Here is a 25,887-nt window from a genome sequence, read left to right on the forward strand (position 1 = left end):
GGGGGATATCAGGCCTAAACTGGCAGTTGGACATCCCTCTCGCAATCCGGGACGCTGCATGCACCAGCGATCATACTTTAATACAGGTGAAAGGCATCTTGCTGTTGTATGGGCAGCTACATTTTTTTTTTTGCCCTGATTATAAAAAGTAGTCCATAACATGATCCTTCTGAGGCAGTAGTACCATTTTCCCACCTTATGGGTGGAAAAACTGAAGCAGAGAGAAGTTAAGTAATTGGCTTTGTCACACAGTTGTAACTGTCAGAATCAGGGCTGACCACAAAATGTGCAAGCCAGAGTCCATGCATGTCATCGCTGCATTATCTTATTTTTTCAGTGTTAGAGTAGCCTTGCCAGGTTTTAATTTTTAAATCTAAGAGACTGTTCCCAATATATAGGGTACAGTCCCTAGGCCTGGCCAATGATCAGGGCCATCTGTGGGGTGACTGGTGGGCAGGGCGATGGGGGGCCATTGAGCGTCTGCCCCCTGGTGGTCAATGCGCATCATAGTGACCAGTTGTTCTGCCATTCGGTCGATTTGCATACTAGGGTTTTATTATATAGGATGAGTTTGTTTTTAGCAACAGAGAAACAATTTTCTCATGTTTAAAATGGTTTTGAATTGAATAGTATATACAAAATAGAATAAGAATGACCTTATGAGTATATATTTAGATTTCCTTAAAGGTATTTTTTTAAAGTCTTAATTATAAAAGTACTAGAGGCCTGGTGCACGAATTTGTTTATGAGTGGTGTCCCTCGGCCTGGCCTGCGGGATTGGGCCGAAACCTGCTCTCTGACATCCCCCAAGGGGTCCCAGGTTGCGAGAGGGCGTAGGCCAGGCCGAGGGACCCCACCAGTGCACGATCATGGCCAGGGAGGTATGCGGGAGGTTGGCCAGCTGGGGAGGGACCACGAGAGGGCTCCAGGGTGTGTCTGGCCTGTCTTATTCAGTCCCAATTGGCTGGGCCCCAGCAGCAAGCTAACTTACCAGTTGGAGCGTCTGCCCCCTGGTGGTCAGTGCATGTCATAGTGAGCGGTTGAGTGGTCTTAGCATATCATTAGCATATTATGCTTTGATTGGTTGAATGGATGACTCGACAACCAGACACTTAGCATATTAGGCTTTTATTATATAGGATTACCTGCTTATGGTAAAGAATTTAAAATATAGGTAATTTTGAGTTCCATTCTCTAGAATAATCATTATTAACCATTTCATATCAAGTTTTCTAGACTATGTTGATGATATTCATATGTCTCCTACAAAAACATCAGGGTGGTATTGCAAGGAATATCTGCCTGAACTATGAATAACTGAAAAGCAAGTTCTGTATATACTAAGGTCTCTAGATAAATACCAAAGGAGGACTCCACATTGTAGAACTTATTGAAGTTGGCTTGCAAAACTTCTTGAAACTGGCTTTAATTTTCACACGATCTTTGTATCTTTCTTGGGGCTGGATGGGAAACAGGGTAGGTGTTTCAGAGTTTTTGCTATTTTGAACTGTCTTGCAGTGACCACCATGCAACTGCTAGAAATTGAGAGTAAATAAGAGGAAGTTTGAGAATACAAAGATGAGTTTTTAAAAAATTTTTAATGCAGTATTTTGTTGATTTCATAGAGGAAGGGAGAGGGGGAAAGAGATAAAAACATCAATGATGAGAGGGAATCATTGGCTGCCTCCTGCACTCCCCTCACTGAGATCGAGCCCACAACCAAGTCATGTGCCCTGATCGGGAATTGAATTGTGGCCTCCTGATTTGAGGCTCAACCACTGAGCCTCTGAGGCCAGGCTCAAAGATAGTTTTTTAAGATAAACCCCTAAAAGTGGAATTGCTGGGTTAGAGAGTCTGTACATTTAACATTTTGATGAACAGAACCATCTTCCTCTGAAAAAGGTTGAAACCCTCTCTATTGAACACTGTGCCACCATGCCCAAGAACCTGTATTAGGCTGGTGTGTCCATGGCTTCCTCCTGTCCCACACACAGCCCCCATTCATGAGCCCTGCACCTAAGAGGTCTTTCTCGCCCTACCTCCCACAGTGCTCGTGGTCTGCAACTCAGTACTGTTAATGGGGGTGGGTATCCACATTTTCATCTTTCCCCCTTCTCACAGCCTTTGAAAATTAATTTTATTCCTTTACTAGTCTCAGTTCCATTCCAAATAACATATATTTTAAACAACTGCTAGAAATTGAGAGTAAATAAGAGGAAGTTTTATTTCTTGGGACTAAATTATTGGAAATCTTTGGGGACTGAGGAGTATAAAACAAAAGGCTAAATTTATTTTTAAAATATAGTTTTAATATAAAACTATTTGTCTTCTTTAATGAAACTTTTCAATTGATAATTAAATTTTGCTTCTTTCTAAAACAAATGCATTTCCATGACCTTTTCCATTCTGGAAAATTTTATACAGTTAAAAAATGCTTTTGTTATTTTATCATGTTTTTGGAAATTTTTGTTGTTGTAGGTGTTTGTAATACTGATAACTTCAGTTTGTTATCCATTACAATTGACTATGGTCCATTTGGTTTTATGGAAGCCTATAACCCAGGTCTGTATGATTTATATGTATATATAAATACCTTATTCACAAGTTTATTTTAGATAAACTGTTACAGCTAATACAATGATGGGGTAGTAAAAGAATTGGGATCATTTGAAGAATGGTAGTTTTGTGTTGTACTCAATCTTCTAGGTGCTATAGAGATACAAAAATGAGTTCCTTGTAACTTCTGCCCTTAAAGAATTACATGTTAGTGAAGATGACCTGAAGGACAGTAGGGAATATGTTGTCAGACGTGAGTTTGGTTTCGGGCATCTGACCCTTAATGGCTCTGTGCCCTTGGACAAGTTACTTAATCTCTCACTTACTAACCTATAAAATGGAGGTAACACTAATATAATACTTGACACTGGAAGGATGAGAGCGGGCTTTGTGGACAACATACTGCTTGAGTTGGAGTTTGAATTCTGTATTTGATGACCTGAAAATTCTTGTAGATTAGAAATATATTCATCTATTAGGCAAATATTCATATTATAAAATATTTTCATGTGTATGGACATTAAATATTTATATTACTTTTGAGTTAAATGGTTAATGTCAGAAAAAGTTTTACCTATTAATTAGAAATTTATTAAGTTTATATATGAAGAAAACATTGTAATTATCCTTACTATATGAAGATAGTATTTTTGTTTTAAACAGATTTTGTGCCAAACACATCTGATGATGAAAGAAGATATAAAATAGGAAATCAGGCCAATATTGGGATGTTTAATTTGAATAAGTTGTTACAAGCTCTAAACCCATTACTGGATCCAGGGCAAAAGCAGCTGTGAGTAAATCCTAAACCTACTAATTAAATCTGTGTGAAAATATATTTGTAAAATGATCATTTTTTATTTTTATTGATTTCAGAAAGGGAGAGGAAGGGAGAGGGAGAGAGATAGAAACATCAATGATGAGAGAGAATCATTGGTCGGCTGTCTCCTGCATGCCCCCTACTGGGGAAAAAATGATCATCTTTGAAAAACAAGAAAGTGACATTTTGAAAACCAGCTTATTATTTAGTCTTTAATAATGACAGCATTTCAAACTCTATATTTTTCTCTAATTCAATTTTGGCTTTTTTCCATAGTTATCAGGATAAGTTGTTTTCATATTTATTGCTTTTTAGATGTGAAATTTTAGTTTATTTCTTCGTTGATTTAAGAGTTATTGATCACTGTTTCTTAATTTCTAAGTAGTTGGACTTAATATGTCCATATTTTTGTGATTAAAGAATATGTTTGGTAAAATCTGCTATTCGAAATGTGTTAAGGATTCTTTATGGCATAGCCTTGCTTTACCTTAAGAGTGAGGGCCTGAAGCAGCCACCGGGTCCCGGATTATGTTAGGATTTTGTTGATCTACCACTGGACATTGAATTTCTTGAGGGCAGGGACCACAATTTATTTATTTCTGTGTCTCCAATGTATTTGCTAGAAGATAAAACATATTTTGTTTTATACTCTCCTCTCCACCCCCGCAATCAAAAATTTACAGTACAAAATCCCAAATGGAAGACAAGGCATATAGTTATTTTATTAAGAGTCTCATGCTCTACCGACTGAGCTAGCTGGGCACTTCCGACATATAGTTATTTTATTAATCCCAGGTAGCAAAAAATTACTATAATAAAGATTTTAAAAAGTTTATATCCATACATGGTTTTCTTAATTAATTAATTAATTAATTAAAAACTATATTGGTAATATAGTCAGATAATGAAAAATCAAAGTGATATAAAATTATATTCATTAAGCAGCCTTTATCCCACCCTTGTCTCTATTAATTTTATATCTCTTTAGTTCTGCAGAGTTCATTCAGTCATTCAACAAATATTTATTGAGGTGCTCAGTATGTGCCAGACACTGTTGTAAGTGCTAAGGGGATAGCACTGAATAAAACAGCACAATAATTGAGCCCTGATAGTGCTTACTTTTGGTGGGAGAGACAGTCAATAAACAGAGCAAATAAGTTCTATAACATATTAGAAGGAGCTAAAAGCTATAGAGAAAAATAAAGCATTGGGCAGGGAGCTTAGGGAGGGAAAGAAGGTTTGCAGTTTTAAGAGGACGGTCAGCAAAGAACTTGAGTAAAGGCTCGAAGGAGCAACAGGAGCAAACTCTGCAGGTATCTACAGGCAAGGCGGTAGCCTGTGAAAGGCCCTGAGGTGGGAGGGAGTGTGTGTGTGTGTGTGTGTGTGTGTGTGTGTGTGTGTGGCGGGGGTGGGTGGGTGGGCTAAGGAACAACAAGATGATTGCAGTAGAATGAGCAAGGGGAAGCGTTGTAGATGAGATCAGGAAGGTAAAGCGAACAGAGCTCCAGAATGTGTTGAGTTTTTGTGTAACTGAAAATACATGTGAGAATGTTAAGAAATAGAAACTATTTGTTTAAAGATGGGCTTAAGGTTAAAAACTCGAACTTTTATATTTTTATGAAATATTTCACTATATGTTCATACTTTCAGACAAGTAAAATATTGTGTTGGGTAAGTTGCTTCTAATGAATTATGTTTAGCCTAAGATGATTTTAAAAATATACCAAAAAACACACATTTATATCAACATTTATCCTGTAATCTAATTATGTATAGTAGTATTTCAGGAATGACATGGTGTGATTTATACTATATCCAAATCTTTGAGACAATAAATTTGTATTGATAATTTTCTCTATGATCTATAATAATAAAAGCATAATATGCTAATTAGACCAGCTAGCTGAACCTTCTGGATGTCCTTCCTGATGAAGCTGTGGTGGCAGGGGCCAAGGCAGAGTGGTTAGGGGCAATCAGGCAGGCAGGCAGAGTGGTTAGGGGCAATCAGGCAGGCAGGCAGAGTGGTTAGGGGCAATCAGGCAGGCAGGCAGAGTGGTTAGGGGCAATCAGGCAGGCAGGCAGAGTGGTTAGGGAAAATCAGGCAGGCAGGCAGAGTGGTTAGGGGCAATCAGGCAGGCAGGCAGGCGAGCAGTTAGGAGCCTGCAGTCCCGGATTGTGAGAGGGTGCAGGTCAGGCTGAGGGAACCACCCCCTCCTCTAGTATGATATATAATTAAATCACTAAACAAGAATCAGTAGTACATAATCTAATGTTATTTAATACCTGAGAAGGTTCTCTTTGTTCTTGTAAAATGTAATTCAAGAATGCTAATTTTAGCCCTGGCTGGTTTGGCTTAGTGAATAGAGCCTTGGCCTTCGGACTGTAAGGGTCCCGGGTTCGATTCCAGTCAAGGGCACATGCCCAGTGGGGGCGCATGCAGGAGTCAGCCGATCAATGATTCTCTCTCATCATTAATGTTTCTATCTCTCCCTCTCCTTTCCTCTCTGAAATCAATAAAAAACATATTAAAAAATGATAATTTTAAATCAAGGTTTAACTGTTCTTTTTTTCTTCCTATAGTGCCGCTCAGATTCTTGAGGGGTATCCTGTTCTCTATTACACAAGGTTTGTCTTTTTTGAATGCAGATGTTAAAGCATCCTGGTTGGTTTGAGGACAAGTCTTAAAATAGTGAGAATTTTAATAACATATTAAATTGACATTTCTTCTTTTAGATTTAGAGAATTGTTCAAAGCCAAATTGGGACTACTTGGAGAAAGGAAAGGTGATGATGATTTAATTGCATTTCTCTTACATGTGAGTTTATCATTTAATCTCTTTTTCTGATTAACATTTGAATTATTAATTAGCATCTTCTCAAAGAGCTGAGATTGATAAATATACTTATTTTCATTAGCTCATGGAAAAGACAGAAGCTGATTTTACAATGACATTTCGGCAGCTCAGTGAGATTACTCAAAGCCAGTTACAGGAGCTCAACATTCCTCAGGTATTCATTAGTGACATTTGGCTTTTTTAAACTGGATTATTGAGGTATAATTTATATTTCATAAAATTCACTCACCTTAAGTATGCAATTCAGTGATTTTTAACTAATTTACATATTTGTGCAGTTATCACAATGCAATTTTGGAACAATTCCATCACACCTTGGTCCTTTGTGCCCTCTTGCAGTCAGTCTCTGCTCCTACGCCCAGCTCCCAGCAACTACTAATTTATTTTCTATGTCTCAAGGTTTTCACTTTCTAAACATTTCCTATCAATGAAATCATACAATATGTGGTCTTTTGCATCTGCCTTCTTCACTTTGCATATTTTGAGGCTCATTCATGTTGTAACTTGTATCAGTAGTTCTTGCCTCTTTATTTCATTGTATAGACATACCATATTTTACTGATGCATTAGGACCATTTCCATCTTTGAGTATTTTGAATAAATATTGCTCTGTACATTTGTGTACAAGTTTTTGTGTGAACATATGTTTCATTTCCCTTGTGTATATTCTAGGAGTGGAATTGCTGGATGGTTTAGTAAATTTGTTTAAATTTTAAACTGTTTTCAAAGTGGCTGCACTTAATTCACTTTTAAAAATATATGTTGCCGCCCTAGCTGATTTGGCTCAATGGATAGAGCGTCGGCCTGTGGACTGAAGGGTCCTGGGTTCAATTCCAGTCAAGGACACGTACCTGGTCGGGGCACATGTGGGAGGCAACCGATTGATGTGTCTCTCCACTCTCTAAAAAAAAAATCAATGGAAAAATATCAAGTGAGGATTAACAAAAAAAAGCGTATATGTTGCCTTTTCATTTCAATTATAATACATAGAATATATTATTTATGGAATAATATGGTATTGCCAGAAGATTTCTATTTATTATGTATTTTTAGAAACATATATCTATTTTTAAGGTCTCAGTCTTATATATTACAGTTATTGTTTTTATCATTGTTGAGATTAAAACCTAGTCTTATTTTTTTAAATTTTAATTTCTTCATTATCTTTCATGACATTCTCTATAATGTTATCTTTTTATAATTCAGAAGATATTCAGCCTCATTTATGCACTCATTCAACATGTACTTATTGAGAACTCACTGTTGTTGACAGTTTATTCTGGGATAGGCATTATAGTAAATGTTTTACAAAATAATAAAAATTTATTAATAATATAGTAACAGTAATAGCTAACATTTGAGTCCTTATTAGGTTCTAGACACTATTCTAAGCATTTTATATATAAAATCTGTGACATAACATATAAGGTAATACCATTGTGATCTCTATTTTACTGATAAAGAAATGGAGGCATAGAGAGATTAGGTAACTAGCGCCAGATCACACAGCTAGTAAAAGTCTGGATGGATTCAAACACAGGCAGCTTTCCCCAGAGTTCACACTCCTAGTAATTCCCAAGCTCTTTTTCATTTAAAAAAAGGATGGACCACTTCTTCCCTCAGTCCCTTGATCCAGGCAGTCACCAAAGGAAAGTATCTTGGGCTAAGTCATAAGGCTGGAATTAGAGTCCTGTGGAGTTTTCACAGTCGTTTTCATGCGTATGTTTAGGGGGAAGTATTGTGTAGTGACTGGAGAGAGCTGGCCCTGGCAGCAGATCAGGTGCTTCAAATCCAGGGTTCCCCTTTGACAGGCTGTGTGAGCTTGTACACGTTTCTCCGTTTCTCTAACCCTCACTTGTTTCATCCGTAAGATAGGATTAGTAATAATGCCTACCTCATTGGTGCTCAATAATGTTGTGTAGCAGTAGAGATTTCAGACTTCAGTTTTTTCAGCGTGATCTCCACATGGAGTTTAAAGGAAAGGGTGCCATGATCGAAACTATACTATCAGAGGCTTCATTCAGCTCTGACCACTCATTGACAACTATTTTCAAACAAAAGTAGCTGTCAGTGTTGGAAATGAGAGTTAAACTAGTGTTCTTTGAAAAAGAAGCATAGTGTTATTGTAAAGATAGGTATGGGCCATAGTAATTATAAGAAAAATTATTTTTCTCATGGGCATGGATAGCCTTAAATTACATTTCAAGGAATGATTTGAATTAAAAAATGTCTACCTATTCAGTGGGAAATACAGAAAAATGTTAACCAATAAGAATCTTTGATATAATTGAAAAAAATTATTAATGATGAATCTATCAGAACTAATTATCATTTAATGTGTAGAAAACTGAGACAGAGTAATGTTAAAGTGACTTCTTCAAGTCTTTGACAGATATCAATAGTTAAATTACTAAGAGTTGGGAAAATTTAATTGTGAAGAGCTCATTACACTTTTAATCATTTAAATAGTTCATTTCTGTCTTTGGAATATGAAACCTTTTCAGCCCCCTGACTTTTAGGTAGAGCTAATTGCTCATTCTTTTGTGTTCCCTTATCCTTTATATATATATATATATATATATATATATATATATATATATATATATATACACATTTATACACACACACACACACACACACACACACACACACACGAGTTCGAGAAGCCCAGTGCATAAAATTTGTGCACGGGTAGGGTCCCTAGGCCTGGCCGGCGATCAGGGCTGATCGGGGCCTTCCAGCTGCAGGCTGGGGCCTTCCTTCTTTCCGCACCGCCTCCTGGTGGTCAGCGCATGTCATAGCGAGCAGTCGGTCTCCTGGTCAAACTCCTGTGGGGAAAATTTGCATATTAAGCTTTTATATATATATATATATATATATATATATATATATATATATATATATAGCACTCATATGTAATCCTATCTAATAAAAGAGTAATATGCAAATTGACCATCACTCCAATACACAAGATGGCCCGCCCTATGTGGACACAAAATGGCTGCCACAAGATGGCCAGCAGGGGAGGGCAGTTGTGGGCGATCAGGCCAGCAGAGGAGGGCAGCTGAGAGGAACCTGGCCTGCAAGGGAGGGCAGTTGAGGGTGACAAGGCCTGCAGGGGAGGACAGTTGGGGGGGACACAGGCCTGCAGGGGAGGGCAGTTAGGGGAGACCAGGCCGGCAGGGGAGGGCAGTTAGGGGTGACCGGGCTGGCAGGGGAGGACAGTTGGGGGGGAGCAGGCCTGCAGGGGAGGGCAGTTGGGGGCGACCAGGCCTGCAGGGGAGGACAGTTAGGTGCGACCAGGCCTGCAGGGGAGGGCAGTTTGAGGTGACCAGGCCAGCAGGGGAGCGCAGTTAGGGGTAACCAGACTGACAAGGGAGGGTAGGTAGGGGTTACCGGGCCAGCAGGGGAGGGAAGTTGGGGGCAACCAGGCCTGCAGGAAAGAACAGTTAGGAGTGACCAGGCTGGCAGGGGAGGGCAGTTAGGGGTGACCAGGCCAGCAGGAGAGGCCAGTTAGGGGCAATCGGGCCGGCAGGGGAGCAGTTAGGTTTCGATCAGGCTGGCAGGCAGAAGCGGTTAGGGCCAATCAGGCAGGCAGGCAAGTGGTTAGGAGCCAGCAGTCCTGGATTGTGACAGGCAGTCGGACATCTCTCGAAGGGGTCCCAGATTGGAGAGGGTGAAGGCTGGGCTGAGGGACACCCCCCCCCCCACATGAATTTCGTGCAGCGGGCCTCTAGTATATTTATAAATACATATATTTCTAAAATGGAATTGAATATTTACACACTTTCCTTAAATACAGGGATCATGTCTTTTGTTTACGTTAATCTTTGCCAGAGGATATTTTTTCCATTGCTTTTCAGAGAGTGGAAGGGAGGGAGGGAAGGGGAGGAGAGAAAGAGAGAGAGAGAGAGACAGAGAGACAGAGAGAGACCTCAATGTGAGAGACATATTGACTGGTTGCCTCCCACAACCACCCCAACCAGGGGCGGGGAGCAAACCTGCAACCCAGGTGCATGCCCTTGACCAGGAACAAACCCTCGGTGCGTGGGCTGATGTTCTATAATCACTGAGCTACACCGGCCTGGGTGGGACATGTCTTATTAATTTTTATATTTATAAATGTATTTTTATTAATTATTTACAAATAATTAATATTTAATTATTAATTTTTATATCCTTCCCACCTAATAAAATTCCTAACAATAGTTGATGTTGCATAAGTATTTGTTAAGTGAACTAATAGATGACTAAATAAAATGCAGTTGCAAGTTAAGTTATTAAAAGTAAATTATTTTAAGGGAATTCTATATTTAAAGGAAAACTTGGTAATACAAGTATTCATGTGTATGTAATCTCTATTGGTAAGAACTGTGTATATTTTTCATTTCTCTTAAACCATGTCATTACATGGATGTCTATGAATTAGAATTTTGGAATTATATATATATATTATAATAGTATTTCTTTTTAATATACTTCTACTTGAAATAGTATACTTTAAAAAATATGGATAGTATAAGAATGTAATTAAAAGAAACACAGAGTTAAACTGAACAAACATTAATAGAATAAACAGTCTATTACTATATTTTCATTTAGCAATTTTGGGCACTGAAGATGATTTCAAAACATGAACTCTTTCCTGCCTGGGTGTCCCAGTACCTTTTGAGACTGAAGAGGTAAGGTAATCTAATGATTTACAAAAAAACATGTGACGTATTACTTTAGCATAGTCAATCCATGAGATCCCTCCCTTTCCATTTTTTGCCATTACCTTTTTACACCTGGGTACCTTGCACTGGTTGAGGCGTCTGTAGTAACACTTCACCCATGGGGAGCGCACTTAACTGTTCACCTCAGCTCTCCAATAACACAGTTCCCCAGGCTTCCCACGCCCTGGAGCAGGAGAGCTCCTTAGGCTCTTATCCAATGTTTACTTATTGGCACATCTTGTACAATTTTAAGAAGTTACTTTGTTTTGTAACTCAAATGAATTAGAAGCAACAAACAAGAAAGAGTAAAGGAGTTGTAGGTAGAGGCAGCTGAAGGAAAACCGCAGGACACCCAGGAGCAAATAGCCCGTCACAGTTTAATGGCCACTGAAGTCTATTTATAAAGATTATCCTGAGTAATCAAGAAAAAGATAAAATATTTTCAGAAAACTGTTTAAGGTAAGGAAAGGTTTCAGTCAATTTTTATTATTTTTAGACAAATACTTTTAACTTGTAAAAGTAAAAGGTTTGGTATTGTTTAAAATAACTAAACAAGGTAGTATTTTACATGTTTAATCAATTCAGTATTTTCTATATTCCTACTGATTCAATGTGATTAAAATTTTTTTTTCAATATTTATCTTATGAAGTAATTCCTATCCTTTTGAAAAAAAGATATAGCTTGGAAAGATGGTAGATAATTTTGTCTTTTGTTTTGTTTATTTTTAGTAACATGAATGATTCGGATTTTGAAAGAAGAAAAAGAATGATGAGTAAGTAATCATTTTGATGTTTTAAAAACTTTAAATAATCACATAAAAGCAACATTTTAAAAACCAGAAGTAATTAAGTGAGGGAACTGAGTTTTTTAAAAAACTAGAAGAATTCTAGATGAATAAATTTTAATTGAGTTGAAGTATCATATATGAACTTTCCTTCTCCTCCTCCTCCTCCTCCTCCTGCTCCTCCTCCTCCTCCTCCTCCTCCTTCGCCTTCTCTTCTTTCTTCTCCTTCTCCTTCGTTTTTAATCTTTATTGTTGAAAGTATTGCATAGGTCCTCCCTTTCCCCCCATTAACCTCTTCCAGCCCAATCACGTCCTCCCTGCCAGCCCCCCACAGGCCCTCACCACCTTATTGTCCATGTCCACAGGTTATGCATATATGCATACAAATTCATTGGTTTATTTTTTCAAAATAAATCTTTATTGTTCAGATTATTACAATTGTTCCTCTTTTTTCCCACCATAGCTCCCCTCCACCCAGTTCCCACCCCACCCTCTGCCTTTACCCCTCCCACTGTCCTCATCCATAGGTGTATGATTTTTGTCCAGTCTCTTCCCGCACCCCCCACACCCCTTACCCCCCAAGAATTGTCAGTGCACTTCCTTTCTATGCCCCTGATTCTATTATATTCACCAGTTTATTCTGTTCATCAGATTTTTTTTTCAGATTTTTATTCACTTGATTTTTAGATTCACTTGTTAATAGATATGTATTTGTTGTTCATAATTTTTATCTTTACCTTTTTCTTCTTCCTCTTCTTAAAGAGTACCTTTCAGCATTTCATATAATACTGGTCTGGTGGTGATGAACTCCTTTAGCTTTTTCTTGTCTGTGAAGCTCTTTATCTGACCTTCAATTCTGAATGATAGCTTTGCTGGGTAGAGTAATCTTGGTTGTAGGTTCTTGCTGTTCATCACTTTGAATATTTCTTGCCACTCCCTTCTGGCCTGCATAGTTTCTGTTGAGAAATCAGCTGACAATCGTATGAGTGCTCCCTTGTAGGTAACTGTTTTTCTCTTGCTGCTTTTAAGATTCTCTCTTTGTCTTTTTCCCTTGGCATTTTAATTATGATGTATCTTGGTGTGGTCCTCTTTGAATTCCTTTTGTTTGGGGTTCTCTGCGCTTCCTGGAGTTGTAAGTCTATTTCTTTCACCAGGTGAGGGTTTTCTGTCATTATTTCTTCAAATAAGTTTTCAGTATCTTGTTCTCTCTCTTCTTCTGGCACCCCCATAATTCGGATGTTGGTATGCTTGAAGTTGTCCCAGAGGCTCCTTACACTATCTTCATATTTTTGGATTCGTTTTTCTTTTTGCTTTTCCAGTTGGGTGATTTTTTGCTTCTTTGTATTTCAAATCTTTGACTTGATTCTTGTGATCCTCTAGTCTGCTGTTGGATCTCTGTATATTATTTTTTATTTCAGTCAGTGTATGCTTAATTTATAGTTGGTCCTTTTTCATATCCTCGAGGGTGTCGCTAAATTTATAGTCCTTTTCTAGAAAATTCTTGAAAAACCTTATAACTGTGGTTTTGAACTCTATATCCAGTAGTTTGCTTTCCTCCATTTCTTTCATTTGTGACCTGCTTCTTTGTCTCCGCATTTTGGCTGCTTCCCTGCGTAGATAGAGTGGCTTTGTGTGCTAGGTATCCTATAGGGCCCAGTGGCTCAGCCTCCCCAGTTACCTGAGGTGGACACTCTTGGTGCACCCCTTTGTGGGCTGTGTGCACAGTTTTGTTGTACTTAAGTCTTGATTGTTGTTGGTATCACTGGGAGGAATTGACCTCCAGGCCAATTGGCTGTGAGGATCAGCTGTGTCTAAGCTGGGAGAACTTCTGTGCTTGAGACACCCTTATGAAACAAGACTTGCAAAAGCCTCTGTGCTCAGCTTGGATGGGGTGAGTCTCAGGGCGGAGCAGATAGCATTGGCTTGCCTTAAGAGGCCCCTGGGTCTCAGTGTCCCATGGTAATTGCTGCAAACACCTCTGAGAGAAAGCCGCCCTCGAGTTTCGCCTGCTGCCAGACAGTCCAGTTTCTCCCCGAATGAGTCTGGGTCCCCAGAGTCTCGCCCAGAACTGGAGTTCAGAGCTGTTGGGAGTTTTTGTCTCCCTCCTGCTTGAGAAAGCCAGCCATGTACTCAGTTGCCCGCTCTCTCCCACGCGCGCGTCTCAGTACCTCTGCCATCTGCAGCTCCTCTGAGTCTCAGTGTGCTTTTCTCTTTCCTGACAGTCCAGTTTCACTCCGTATGAGTCTGGGTCCCCAGAGTCTTGCCTGTAACTGCTGTTCAGAGCAGTTGGGAGCCTTTGTCTCCCTCCTGATTGAGAAAGCCAGCCGCGTACTCAGTTGCCAGTCCTCTCCGCATGCGCGTCTCCGTACCTCTGCCTTCTGAAGCTCCTCTGAGTCTCAGTGTGCTTTTCTTTTCTTTTCTAGTTGTAGAATTTCCACTCAGCCAGCCTTCCTGTGGTTCTGGATGATGTCCGTTTTGTCTTTTAGTTGTAGTTTTGAAATTGTTGTGCGAGGCAGCAGTTTAAGTGTTTACCTATGCCGCCATCTTGGTTTTCCCCATTGGTTTATTTCTTCCCATTCACCCTCTCCTGCCTTCCCTCTGAGGTTCAACAGTCTGTTCATGCTTCTATGACTTTGGATCTATTTTTGATCATCAGTTTATTTGGTTCATTAGATTCCACATATGAGTGAGATCATATGATACTTACCTTACTCTGACTGGCTTATTTAACTAAGCATAATACTCTCCAGCTCCATCCATGCTGTGGTAAATGGTAAGAGTTCTTTTTCTTTTTTTTTTTTATTGCCACAGTATTTCATTTTGTAAATGTACCACAGTTTTCTAATCCACTCATCTGCTGATGGGCACTTAGGCTGTTTCCAAGTCTTAGCTATTGTAAATTGTGCTGCTATGAACATAGGGGTGCATATATCCTTTCTGATGAGTATTTGAGGTTTCTTAGGATATATTCCTAGAAGTGGGATGACTGTTCTTTCTTCTTTACTTCTCTAGTTGTAGGACTTCCCTTCAGCCAGCTTTCAGGTTGTTGTGAATGATCATTTTTCTGTGTCTTAGTTGTAATTTTGATGTGGTTATGGTAGGCGGCAAGTACCAGCATTTACCCATGCTGCCATCTTGGTTCCTGCATTTTTTCATTTTGCCACTTTTTAGATGTATAATCTGAAAGATATTTAACTCTCCCAAGTTTTAAGGCCCTTAGCTTTGTAAAATTGGGATATTTTGCAAGCATGTTGCAATGATGAACAATAATGCATGTAAAGTATCTTGTTACAGTGCCTGGGTCATAATACATGTTCAAAAGATAGCTCTAAAAATAAATCACCTTTATATATTGACTAGAGGCCCAGTGCACGAAATTCGTGCACGGGTAGGGTCCCTAGGCCTGGCCAGCAATCAGGGCTGATTGGGGCCTTCTGGCTGCTGGCTGGGGCCTCCCTTTCCCGGCTGCCAGATGGGGTCTTCCTTCGTTCCATGCCACCCCCTGGTGGTCAGCGCACATCATAGCAAGTGATCGAACTCCTGGTCTCCCAGTTGAACTCCTGAGGGGACAATTTGCGTGTGCCCCCTGGACACAGCATCCAGTCTCATGAAGGGGCTGACAGGCCCAGCCACTTAAACGGCAGTGGACCCAGCCTCGCCACTGGACTCCCGCAGCCCCCAACCAGGCTGACAGGCCTGGACACTCCAGCAGCGGCAGAGTGGCGAGGCAGCATCCGCCGCTGGAGTGGGCAGATCCTGCCTTGCCGCTCGGCTCCTGCGGCCCCCGGCCAGGCTGACAGGCCTGGACACTCCAGCAGCAGTGGAGCAGCAAGGCTGGATCCCCCGATTCTGGCGGCGGATCCAGCCTCGCCGCTTGGCCCCCATGGCCCCTGGCCAGGCAGACAGGCCCAGACACTCCAGCAGCACCATCTTTGTTGGGTTAATTTGCATACTCGCTCCTGATTGGCTGGTGGGCGTAGTGGAGTGACAGTCAATTTGCATGTTTCTCTTTTATTAATGTAAATTTCAGTTTGCTATGTGACTCTTGGCTTGGAGAAAGGAAAAAAATAGAAGTTGTTTTTGCATTGTGAATTCCAACAAGATTAAAGAAGTTAAGACAGAAGAACCTAAATCCTTACATATTCTTTTTTAGGGTTTGGCTGGTGATGTGGGCTGTGAAAGAATTCGCATTTGAGAGAGGAGATAGATGCAGAGAGGAAGTTTATTTTATTTAACCCTAAGGGAAAGGGCTCTGCATTGCTAATTAATCCAGGAACAAGAAAACAAAGGGCAGCTCTCCTTTTAAGTCCTGGCTGTTGTTAAACAATAAGGAAGGGAGAGGGATTTGGGGGCTGAAATTGAGCAGACATCAGGGTGGTTGTACTTAGTTTGTTCTTTAGGAAACAGTCCAGGGTAGATGTCCTAGGGAGGTGTCTTGTCAGTATTTTTCCAAAGCCTACAAAACATTTTTAGAGCAAAAGTTATGAAAAGTTCAAAAGAGGCTTGTTTGAAGGGATGGGGGCAGGGAGGAACTTTCTACTAATTATCCCTGAGTTATAAAAACAGCTGGGAGGAAGTGTATGTAAAAATGTAGCCTTGAAAGTAACATGTTGTCTTGCAGTTTGAGTAGAGGGGCTATTTGAATCAGAGGAGCTAACAATCTTGGGGTTTAATTACCAGGTGCTTCTCATAAATTATGGAAGGCTACAGCAAAGAAAGAGTATCCTAATACTCTTGCTTTACTTAGGACTTGTATAGAGAACTACTAGTGTCAACTGAGTCATGTCAGTGCAATAAGGATGACACTAATAGGTTAGGTTACTCTAGGTCAAGCATGCCAAACTCGTGGCTGGCGGGCCGTGAGTTTGATATGCTTGCTCTAGGTAGTTCCAGCATTATGCTAGGGAGATATTTTTTAAAAGCCCTAAAGTAACTCCATCTGCAATAAAACAAGGTTGGTTGTAATTCTAAAAACTTATCAGTGTAATATTGCTTTTCTTCAGGCCTAGAAATGAATTTTGTTTTGTTTTTGTTAATCCTCACCTGAGGATATTTTTTCCATTGATTTTTTTAGAGAGTGTGGAAGTGAAGGAAGAGATATATCAATGTGAGAGAGACACATGAGTTGGTTGCCTCCTGCACACCCTGATAGGGGGCCAGGAATAGAACCTGCAAATCAGGTACATGCCCTGATTGGGAACCAAACCCATGATCCTTTGGTGTGTGGGCCAACACTCTAACCACTGAGCAACACCAGCCAGGGCCTAGTTGTGAATTTGTGGTGCATGGTCAGAAGAATCTTTGTCTTCATTGGTCAGCTGATTAGAACACAGCTATTTAGAGCTCAGGGCAAACTTAAGTTGAAATCCTGGGTTTGAATCTCATTTTAGAATACAACCTTAGGCCTACTCCATTGACCTTCTACCTACCATTTTGCAAATGGCATGCCACTGATCATGAGGGAATAAATTGGCCCAAACGGTCTGGCTCAACACAAACTTACTGCTTTTGGAAAATAACAAAAACAGAATGCTAGACTCATTGCAAGTCAGACACATTTCCTTTGTGTTCTGAGGACCCTCAGTGGAAATTAAACCAGATCATTTGGGAATCAAGGTGAAAGGGCTATCAGTTAAGGCAGCGATTTTCAACCTGTTTGCTCTAACACAAGAATTTTTAAGGGGCTGGGGGCAAGGCAGAGGGGGTACCCCCGGCCGGCCTTGGTGGGGGCTTGGTGTGTCCTGTGAGATGCTGGTGTTGGCCTAGAGGGGACTGCATGTGGGTGGGAGTGCTGAGGCAGTGGGGAGATTGTGTGGCATGTAGCCAGGACCGTGGAGGGGAAGAGCGGCTGCTGCAAGATTGTGGTGAGGGATTCAGAGTGCGTCAGGGTGTTCTCTAAAGATGCCTACACCTGGAGTTATGTCCCCACCATGTTTGAAAACTACACTGGGAGTTTTAAGTAGACAAGTGCCGCATTGAGCTCAACATGTGGGGCACTTCAGGTTCCTCCTACTGTGATAACATCTGGCCCCTGGCCTATCCTGATTCAGACGTTGTACTCATCTGCTTAATGACCAGAGACACTGGCCAGTCTCCCCAAGAAGTGGCAAGGGGAGACTCAGGAGTTTTGCCCCGATGCCACGGTTGTGCTGGTTGGCTGTAAAATGGGCATGCAGACCAACCTGGCCCACACACTGAGGGAGCTGTCCAAGCAGTGGCTTTTCCGTTACTCATGAGCAGAGTACTGAGCCGGCCAAGCAGGTAGGGGCCGTGTCCCGCATGGAGTGTTTCTCTTGGTCCTCTGAGCGCAGCATCAGGGCTATCTTCCACATGGTCACAGTGGCCTCCCATAGGTAGCTGCGCCATACTGACTCACTCCAGGTACTGCAGCGATCCGCTCAGCTGGCAGGATGCCAGACTGGTGGACCTGGCAAAGATACACAAGGGTGAAGGTGAGATATACAAGGATCGAGCCATGAGTTGCAGCCTCATGTGAGGAGCTGGGGAGGGGCAGAGGGTCAGGAGGAGTGGTGAAGGGCACAATTGTTTCCCTGCCTGCAACTTGGCTTCCTGACCTCCTGACTCTGGCTGGGACTTCAGGGCAGGCTGAGTGAGCAATTCTCCTAGGCAAGGAACCCAGAGGCAGAGGTTCACCATTCCCCACATCTTCCTCCTCCTCCTCTCCACAGGAAGGTGAGGAAGCTAGCAGGGCAGGCATTTGGGTCAGGAGCCGGGATGGGGCAGTGGGCTTGGGGAAGTTGGCATCGAGCAGTGACCTTGGTTGAATCTCAGTATATGAAGAGTGCCTTCCCTCCCCACCCATGGTCCCAATATCCTGGTCCTGGCTTTGTGCCCTAAGAAAGTGTCCATTCCATGATCTTCCCTTTTCCTCTTCTCTCACCTCTACAGCATTCTCACTCATCCCAACCTCCAGGCAACCTGCACTAAAGTAAAAAGCAATTTGAGAAACCCCTTCCCCCATATCTACCAGTCCTGGCTCCTCTCTGTTCCCCCAACAGTCCCCAAATAAAGCTCATGTCACGGTGGAGGGGAGGATAAAACCTGCAGTCAATACCTGACTATTTAGTAAGGGGCACTGACCTCTTTTTCCTTAGATTGTTAAATTAAGAAATGACAACAGCCAACACAACAATAGCCATCTGGTATGAATGAATCAAAATTATACCTTTTTTTTTGTCAGACCTGCAAATAATATAACATTTTTTTTGGTGTGTTGCAGAATTTTAGTAATTAGTTTGTGTGCACCATGAGTTAGAAAAGGTTGAAAATTGCTGCGTTAAGGTGATAGTGTTGTTATAGATAAGCTGCCAGGCGGTGTGGGAGAATAATCAGTCGGGCACTCAGGAGTCAGAATAGGATCCTTTAAAATGCACTAGTGCCGTGACTCAGGGAGTCAGTCTCCAAATCCTGAGCAATGAATATGGACGAAGCTTTCTCTTTATACCCTTAGTTCCTTTGTCCCCCAAATATGGATCAGGCTTCTGGACTTCTCTCAGGCTTTGCAGCCCTCCGTGAATTGGAATGGGGGAAGTGAGATTATCCTCAGAGTCCTGTCTGGCGCCAGTGCTGCCAACACCCTCAGAGGGTTGTATATGTTTCATGGTTTATGGCCTCTGTAAAATAGGAGTATTCCAGGAAACAGGTTCTGCAAGGCAGGACAGGCATCACAGATAAGAATGGAGTTTATTGGCAAGCAAGCGTGTGCGTCAGAATGCAGGTTACTGGCACAGATTCAAAATGCTAGCCCCCAAATGTCTTATTTTTCCTTTCAGTGTAAATTTACTAGGTGTACCGGTTAATAATGCGGATTTTTTTCAATAGATGGAGTTAAACATATGTTGATATATATACTATTTGATATGTATGCTATTTTGTTGTATTGACAACAAGCTTCAAAACTTCATATGTCAAATTTTCTGAAGGTGTTAACATCATAGATATTTTTACGCTTAAAAATGTCTAATTTCATGCCAAAAAAAAGAGCATTTGCGGGAAGTTTTAATCCATTACTTCATTTTGAAAAAAAGTGCTGCTGAATACTTCGGGAAGCTTATGGTGAACATGCTCCATCTCAAGATACTTGTGAATGCTGGTTTAAATGCTTTAAAAATGATGATTTTGATGTGAAAGACAAAGAACGTTCAGGTCAACCGAAAAGGTTTGAAGACCAACGATTACAAGCGTTATTGGATGAAGATGCGTGTCAAACTCAAAAACAAATTGCAGAAAGATTAAACGTTGCTCAGCAAACAATTTCCAATCATGTACAAGCAATGGGAAAGACTTTAAAGGAGGGAAAATGGGTGCCACATCAACTGAACGAAAGACAAACAGAAAGCCGGAAAGTCATCAGTAAAATGTTGCTTCAATGGCATGAAAGAAAGTCTTTTTGCATCGAATTGTGACTGGCAATGAAAAGTGGATTTATTTTGAGAATCCCAAATGCACAAAATCATGGGTTCATCCAGGTCAACCATCAATATCAACTGCAAGGCCAAATCGCTTCGGAAAGAAGACCACGCTCTGCGTTTGGTGGAATCAGGAAGGTATGGTGTATTATGAGCTTCTAAAACCAGGTGAAACCGTTAATACTGATCGCTACCGACAACAAATAATCAATTTGAACCACGCTTTGATCATGAAACAACCAGAATGTGCCAGAAGACATGGCAAAGTAATTTTGCTTCATGATGACGCACCATCGCACACTTCAAAACCAGTTAAAGATGCGTTAAAAGATCTTGCCTGGGAAGTTATTAACCCACCCGCTGTATTCACCAAACCTTGCTCCTTCAGATTACCATTTGTTCTGATCGATGGCACATGCACTTTCTGAGCAGCACTTCAAAACGTACGAAGAAGTGGAAAATTGGGTCTCTGAATGGTTTCCCTCAAAACAAGAAAAGTTCTATATGGACGGATCCACAAATTACCTGAAAGATGGGGGAAATGTGTAACTAGCGATGAACATTGAATAAAGCACTTTTGATGTTTCTCTTAAAATTATCGTGTTATCTTGGATTTAAAAAAAATCTTCATTATTAACCGGTACACCTGGTAAATAGTGGCCTCAAGTTCATATTGGAGACTTAACCTTTGGTAGAGTAGAATAAAAGAGAAATTTTCTACTTTATCCCTTCTCTTGGGCATCAAAAAGAGAGAGAAAGGAGAAAAAGTTGAATATGCTAACTTCAAATAATTTTTCTTAAATTATTTTAATAACTACTTAATAATTGAGTCAGATTTATTTTAATTTATATACTTTTTATTTTATTAAATAGACTAGAGGACCGGTGCATGAAATTTGTGCACAGAGAGGGGGTTTCTCTCAGCCCAGCCTGCACCCTCACCAGTCAAGGGATGTCCGATTGCCCGTTTAGACTCGATCCCAGTGAGATCGGGCCTAAACGGGCAGTCGGACATCCCTCTCACAATCCAGGACTGCTGGCTCCCAACTGCTTGCCTGCTTGCCTGCCTTCCTGATTGCCCCTAACCGCTTCTGCCTGCCAGCCTGATCACCCCCTAACAACTCCCCTGCCAGCCTGATTGATGCTTAACTGCTTCCCTGCCAGCCTGTTTGCCCCTAACTGCCCTCCACTGCAGGCCTGGTCACCCCTAACTGCCCTCCCCTCCAGGCCTGGTCCCCCCCGAACTGCTCTCCACTGCAGGCCCGGTCACCCCCAACTTCCCTTCTCTGCCAGCTTGGTCACCCCTAACTGCCCTCCCCTGCAGGCTTGATCGCCCCCAACTGCCCTCCCTTGCATTCCTGGTCCCTCCCAACTGCCCTCCCCTGCTGGCCATCTTGTGGTGGCCATCTTGTGTCCACATGGGGGCAGGATCTTTGACCACATGGGGGCAGCCATTTTGTGTGTTGGAGTGATGGTCAATCTGCATATTACTCTTTTATTAGATAGGATAGAGGCCTGGTGCATGGGTGGGGGCCAGCTGGTTTGCCCTGAAGGGTGTCCCGGATCAGGGTGGGGGTTCCCTTGGGGGATGGGGCGGCCTGGGCGAGGGGCCTGTGGTGGTTTGCAGGCCGGCCACGGCCCCCGGTGACCCAAGTGGAGGCCCTGGTATCTGGGGTTTATTTATCTTCTACAATTGAAACTTTGTAGCCTGGAGCGGAGCCAAGCCTCCTGCTTGCTCCATGGCCGCAGCCATTTCTGTTTGGATTTATGTATCTTCTATAATTGAAACTTTGTAGCCTTGGGTGGAAGCCTAGGCCAGCAAGGGCAGGCAGAAAGCTTGGCTTCCTCCATCGCCGGGGAAACCCAAGCCTCCCTTCTGCTCTCTGTGGCCACAGCCATCTTGGTTGGGTTTATTTGCATATTCGCTTCTGATTGGCTGGTGGGCGTGGCTTGCAGGCATGGCTTGTGGGTGTAGCGGAGGTTTGGTCAATTTGCATATTACTCTTTTATTAGATAGGATGATAAATCAAAATACCATTTTCCAGCTTTATTGCCAGCCCATTAGAGATTAGTTGAACTTAATAATTTGAAGTGTTCACCTTTTGTGTGTGTGTGTGTGTGTGTGTGTGTGTGTGTGTGTGTGTTCAGCCTATGCTGAGTGCTTCCACAATTTTTATTGCATGTAGTTTTAATTTTGTTTAAAGATGGCCTATATATATTTTGTGTACAGGGGTTTTTACTTTAAAGTAGTTGTCTATGAACTCTTTAAAATTTGAAAAATGCAGACTTGTAAAAAGAATAGAAAAGATCCCTGTATTCCCAAAAGTAATTACTATTTATTTTAAAAAATATATATAACTCTAGCTGGTTTGGCTCAGTGAATAGAGCGCCTGCCTGCAGACTGAAGGGTCCTGAGTTTGATTCTGGTCAAGGGCACATGCCTGGTTGCAGGTTCGATCCCCAGTAGGGGGCATGCAGGAGACAGCTGATCAATGATTCTCTCTCATCATGGATGTTTCTATCTCTCTCTCTCCCTTTCCCTTCATCTCTGAAATCAATAAAAATATATTAAAAAATACACTTATGTTTTTATTGATTTCAGAGAGAAGGGAGAGGGAGACAGAGATAGAAATATCAATAATGAGAAAGAAGCATGGATCGCCTGCTTCTAGCATGTTCGGCACTGGGGATCGAGCCTGCAACCACAATCTGGGCATGTGCTTTGACCAGGAATTGAACCATGATTTCCTGGTTCATGGATCAACACTCAACCACTGAGCCATACTGGCCAGGCACTATTTACTTTTTGATGTATTTTCTTCTAGTCTCTCTTTTCTATGTATATTGATTAGGAGAAAATGTAGTAGTAATCATACAGGGTTATAATTTAAGATCTTTTTTTTCACTAAAAATAAAATAAGCAGCTTTTCTTGCTGCTTCATTCTTTATAATGTAACATTTTTAATGGTTCCATCATTATACTTCTTTGAAAGGATAATAATGTTTTACTTAACCGTTCCCCTCTTATTAAGATTTTAAGTGGTTTCTAGTTTTCCTTAATAATATGAATAATATTTTTAATATTTAAAATTGTCCCAATAGACTATATTTTTAGAGAATTTGAATTGCTGAGTCACAGGACACTTATTTTTTTTTTAATTATCTCTCATATCTTATGAGATCTTTAAAAATAAGTTGAGCCCAGCCAGAGTGGCTCAGTGGTTGAGCATCAACCTATGAACAAGGAGGTCATGTTTGGATTCCTAGTTGGGGCACATGCCTGGGTAGCGGGCACAATCCCTCGTGGGGGGCATGCAGAAGGCAGCCAATCGATGATTCTTTCTCATCATTGATGTTTCTATCTCTCTTTCCCTCTCCCTTCCTTTCTGAAATCAATAAAAAATATATTTAAAAATAAAAATAAATAAAAACAAATTGAAATGCAATTTGTTCCTTTCATTCAAGTCACTCAGAAAACTGATGATGAGAACCACAAAATGGTAATTTCTGCAGGCCTCTAGAACTTCCCTTATATCACCCAGTTGATAAATTATTTTGGAAAAGTCTCATCTCAAATGAAGACATAGTTTCTGGAATTTTTCTACATATGCCATTGTTACAATGCATTTTAATATTTTAAAGTGCATGGTTACTATAAAAATATCAATGTATAAAGAATTTTGCCTGCAGGTAACCTTTTCTGTATGCTCTTGGCAGCATCAGCACTAAGCAGTCCTCCCGAGTCAGACCTTAATTCTGTGATTGAAGATGTTAAAAGCAGCAACTTTACCCCTCTCCACTTAGAATAAAGGGCTTAATTCAGATGAACTCACTACTTTTCCATGCTTTATGAAATTCTTAGCAAACTGAACATAGTGAAATAGGCAACTTATGCTGAAACACTGGAAAGAAAAAATGTTGCTCATAATTCTAAGAAAGTCTTTTCTGTACCATCAGGTAAAAAATACTGCACATCCTATATAATAAAAGGGTAATATGCAAATCGACCGAATGGCAGAATAACCTGTCACCGTGACATGCACTGACCACCAGGGGGCAGATGCTCAACATAGGAGCTGCCTCCAGCCCACAGGCCCCAATTCTGATCACCCGATCAGGGCCTGCTGGCCAACCTCTCAGTCCCTTCCCCCAGCCAGCAGGCTCTGATAGCTCGATGGGGAATAGGGAGCCAGGGGTGGGTGGTGGTGGATGTGGGCAGCACCAGGCCAAGGCTCCTACCCCGCAGGTCACCCTACACACAGAGGATGACCAGCGGCGGGGTCAGGGCCAGCGAGTGGGCAGGAACGGCCAACCTCTTGGTCCCTCCCCTGGGCCGGCAGGCTCTGATTGCCCGATGGTGAACATGGAACCCGGGGTGGGGGGTGGCGGACGTGGGCAGTGCCAGGCCAAGGCCCCGCCCCACCAGTCACCCCACACACGGAGGGCATCCTGTGGCGGGGTATGGGACCGGCAAGCAGGCAGGAACAGCCAACCTCTTGGTTTTTCCCCCCGGCCTGCAGGCTCCAATCGCCCGATGGTGAACGGGGAACTGGGGGTGGGCGGCAGCAGGGGACGGGGTCGGCTGCCAGCAGCTGGGGAAGATGGCCCTGATCTCAGGCCAGGCCCAGGGACCATACCATGCACGAATTTCGTGCACTGGGACTCTAATTGTTTATAAACAGTCAAAATTGACTAATGCTGGTAATTTTTCTCATTAGAGACTTCCAGCAAAGTTATTGAGTATTATCTAATTTTAGCTGTAATTTCATATGACCTATGTTGACCTAATAATTTATGGTTCCAATAACTGCTTTCCCCTCTTGTTTAAGCTGTTAATCCTAGATACGTGCTGAAGAACTGGATGGCAGAGTCTGCAGTGCAAAAAGCAGAAAGGAATGATTTTTCAGAGGTAAGGTGGTTGACTTTTCTGCATTTATTTTTATTAATTTTAACTATGTCACATTTAACTTTTTTATTTTATTTTTTATTGTTGACAGTATTACAGATATCTCCCATTCCTCCACCCCCAAACCCCTTTAATCTCCCTCTGCCCAGCCCCTGCCTACCACCCAGGTCTTCATCACCCTATTGTTTGTGTCCATGGGCTATGCATATAAGTATGTAAGTTCTTTGGTTTATCTCTCTTCATCCTCCCACCCCCACATGGAGGTATGTAAGTCTGTTCCATGCCTACATGCTTCGAGTCTTATTTTGTTGTTCAATTAGTTTTATTCATTAGATTCCATAAATAAGTGAAATCATGTGATATTTGTCTTTCTCAGATTGGCTTATTTCACTTAGCATAATAGTTCCAGGTCCATCCATGCTGTTCCAAGGGGCAAGAGATCCCTCTTTTTTACACCCGCATAGTATTCCATTGTGTTAATGTCCCACAGCTTTTTTATCCACTCATCTACTGATGGGCACTTGGGCTATTTTCAAGTATTAGCTACTAGAGGCCCGGTGCACAAAATTCGTGCACTGGGTGGGGGGGGTGGTGTCCCTCAGCTCGGCCTGTGCCCTCTTGCAGTCTGGGAGCCCTCAGGGGATGTCCGATTGATGGCTTAGGCCCACTCCCACGGGCCATCAGTTGGACATCCTTAGTGCTGCCGTGGAGGTGGGAGAGGGACAGGGCTTCTGGCTGAGCGGCATTCCCCCTGTGGGAGCGCTCTGACCACCAGGGAGCAGCTTCTGCATTGAGTATCTGCCCCTGATGGTCAGTGCGCAT

The 25,887-nt window shown here is 41.7% G+C and overlaps 1 protein-coding gene and 1 pseudogene across 3 annotated transcripts in view; both read left to right on the forward strand.

Annotated features, from left to right (window-relative positions):
• The window catches only part of LOC307100516 (protein adenylyltransferase SelO-like), a 68,720-nt gene that overhangs the window by 25,217 nt on the left and 17,616 nt on the right, over positions 1-25,887 (forward strand). For both annotated transcript variants that reach the window (XM_079772982.1, XM_079772983.1), the window contains 8 exons: positions 2,479-2,562; positions 3,220-3,349; positions 5,957-6,001; positions 6,110-6,191; positions 6,292-6,384; positions 10,833-10,912; positions 11,675-11,718; positions 24,989-25,068. In XM_079772982.1, coding sequence (XP_079629108.1) covers positions 2,479-2,562; positions 3,220-3,349; positions 5,957-6,001; positions 6,110-6,191; positions 6,292-6,384; positions 10,833-10,912; positions 11,675-11,718; positions 24,989-25,068 — 638 coding nt within the window. The remainder of the gene's footprint in view (positions 1-2,478; positions 2,563-3,219; positions 3,350-5,956; positions 6,002-6,109; positions 6,192-6,291; positions 6,385-10,832; positions 10,913-11,674; positions 11,719-24,988; positions 25,069-25,887) is intronic.
• LOC307102980 (rho-related GTP-binding protein RhoN-like) lies at positions 17,526-19,588 on the forward strand (annotated as a pseudogene). Its single transcript has one exon. The product of its transcript is annotated as a rho-related GTP-binding protein RhoN-like (transcript).

The sequence above is a fragment of the Cnephaeus nilssonii genome, assembly GCF_951640355.1.
Source record: "Cnephaeus nilssonii genome assembly, chromosome: 1".
Lineage (NCBI taxonomy): Eukaryota > Metazoa > Chordata > Mammalia > Chiroptera > Vespertilionidae > Cnephaeus > Cnephaeus nilssonii.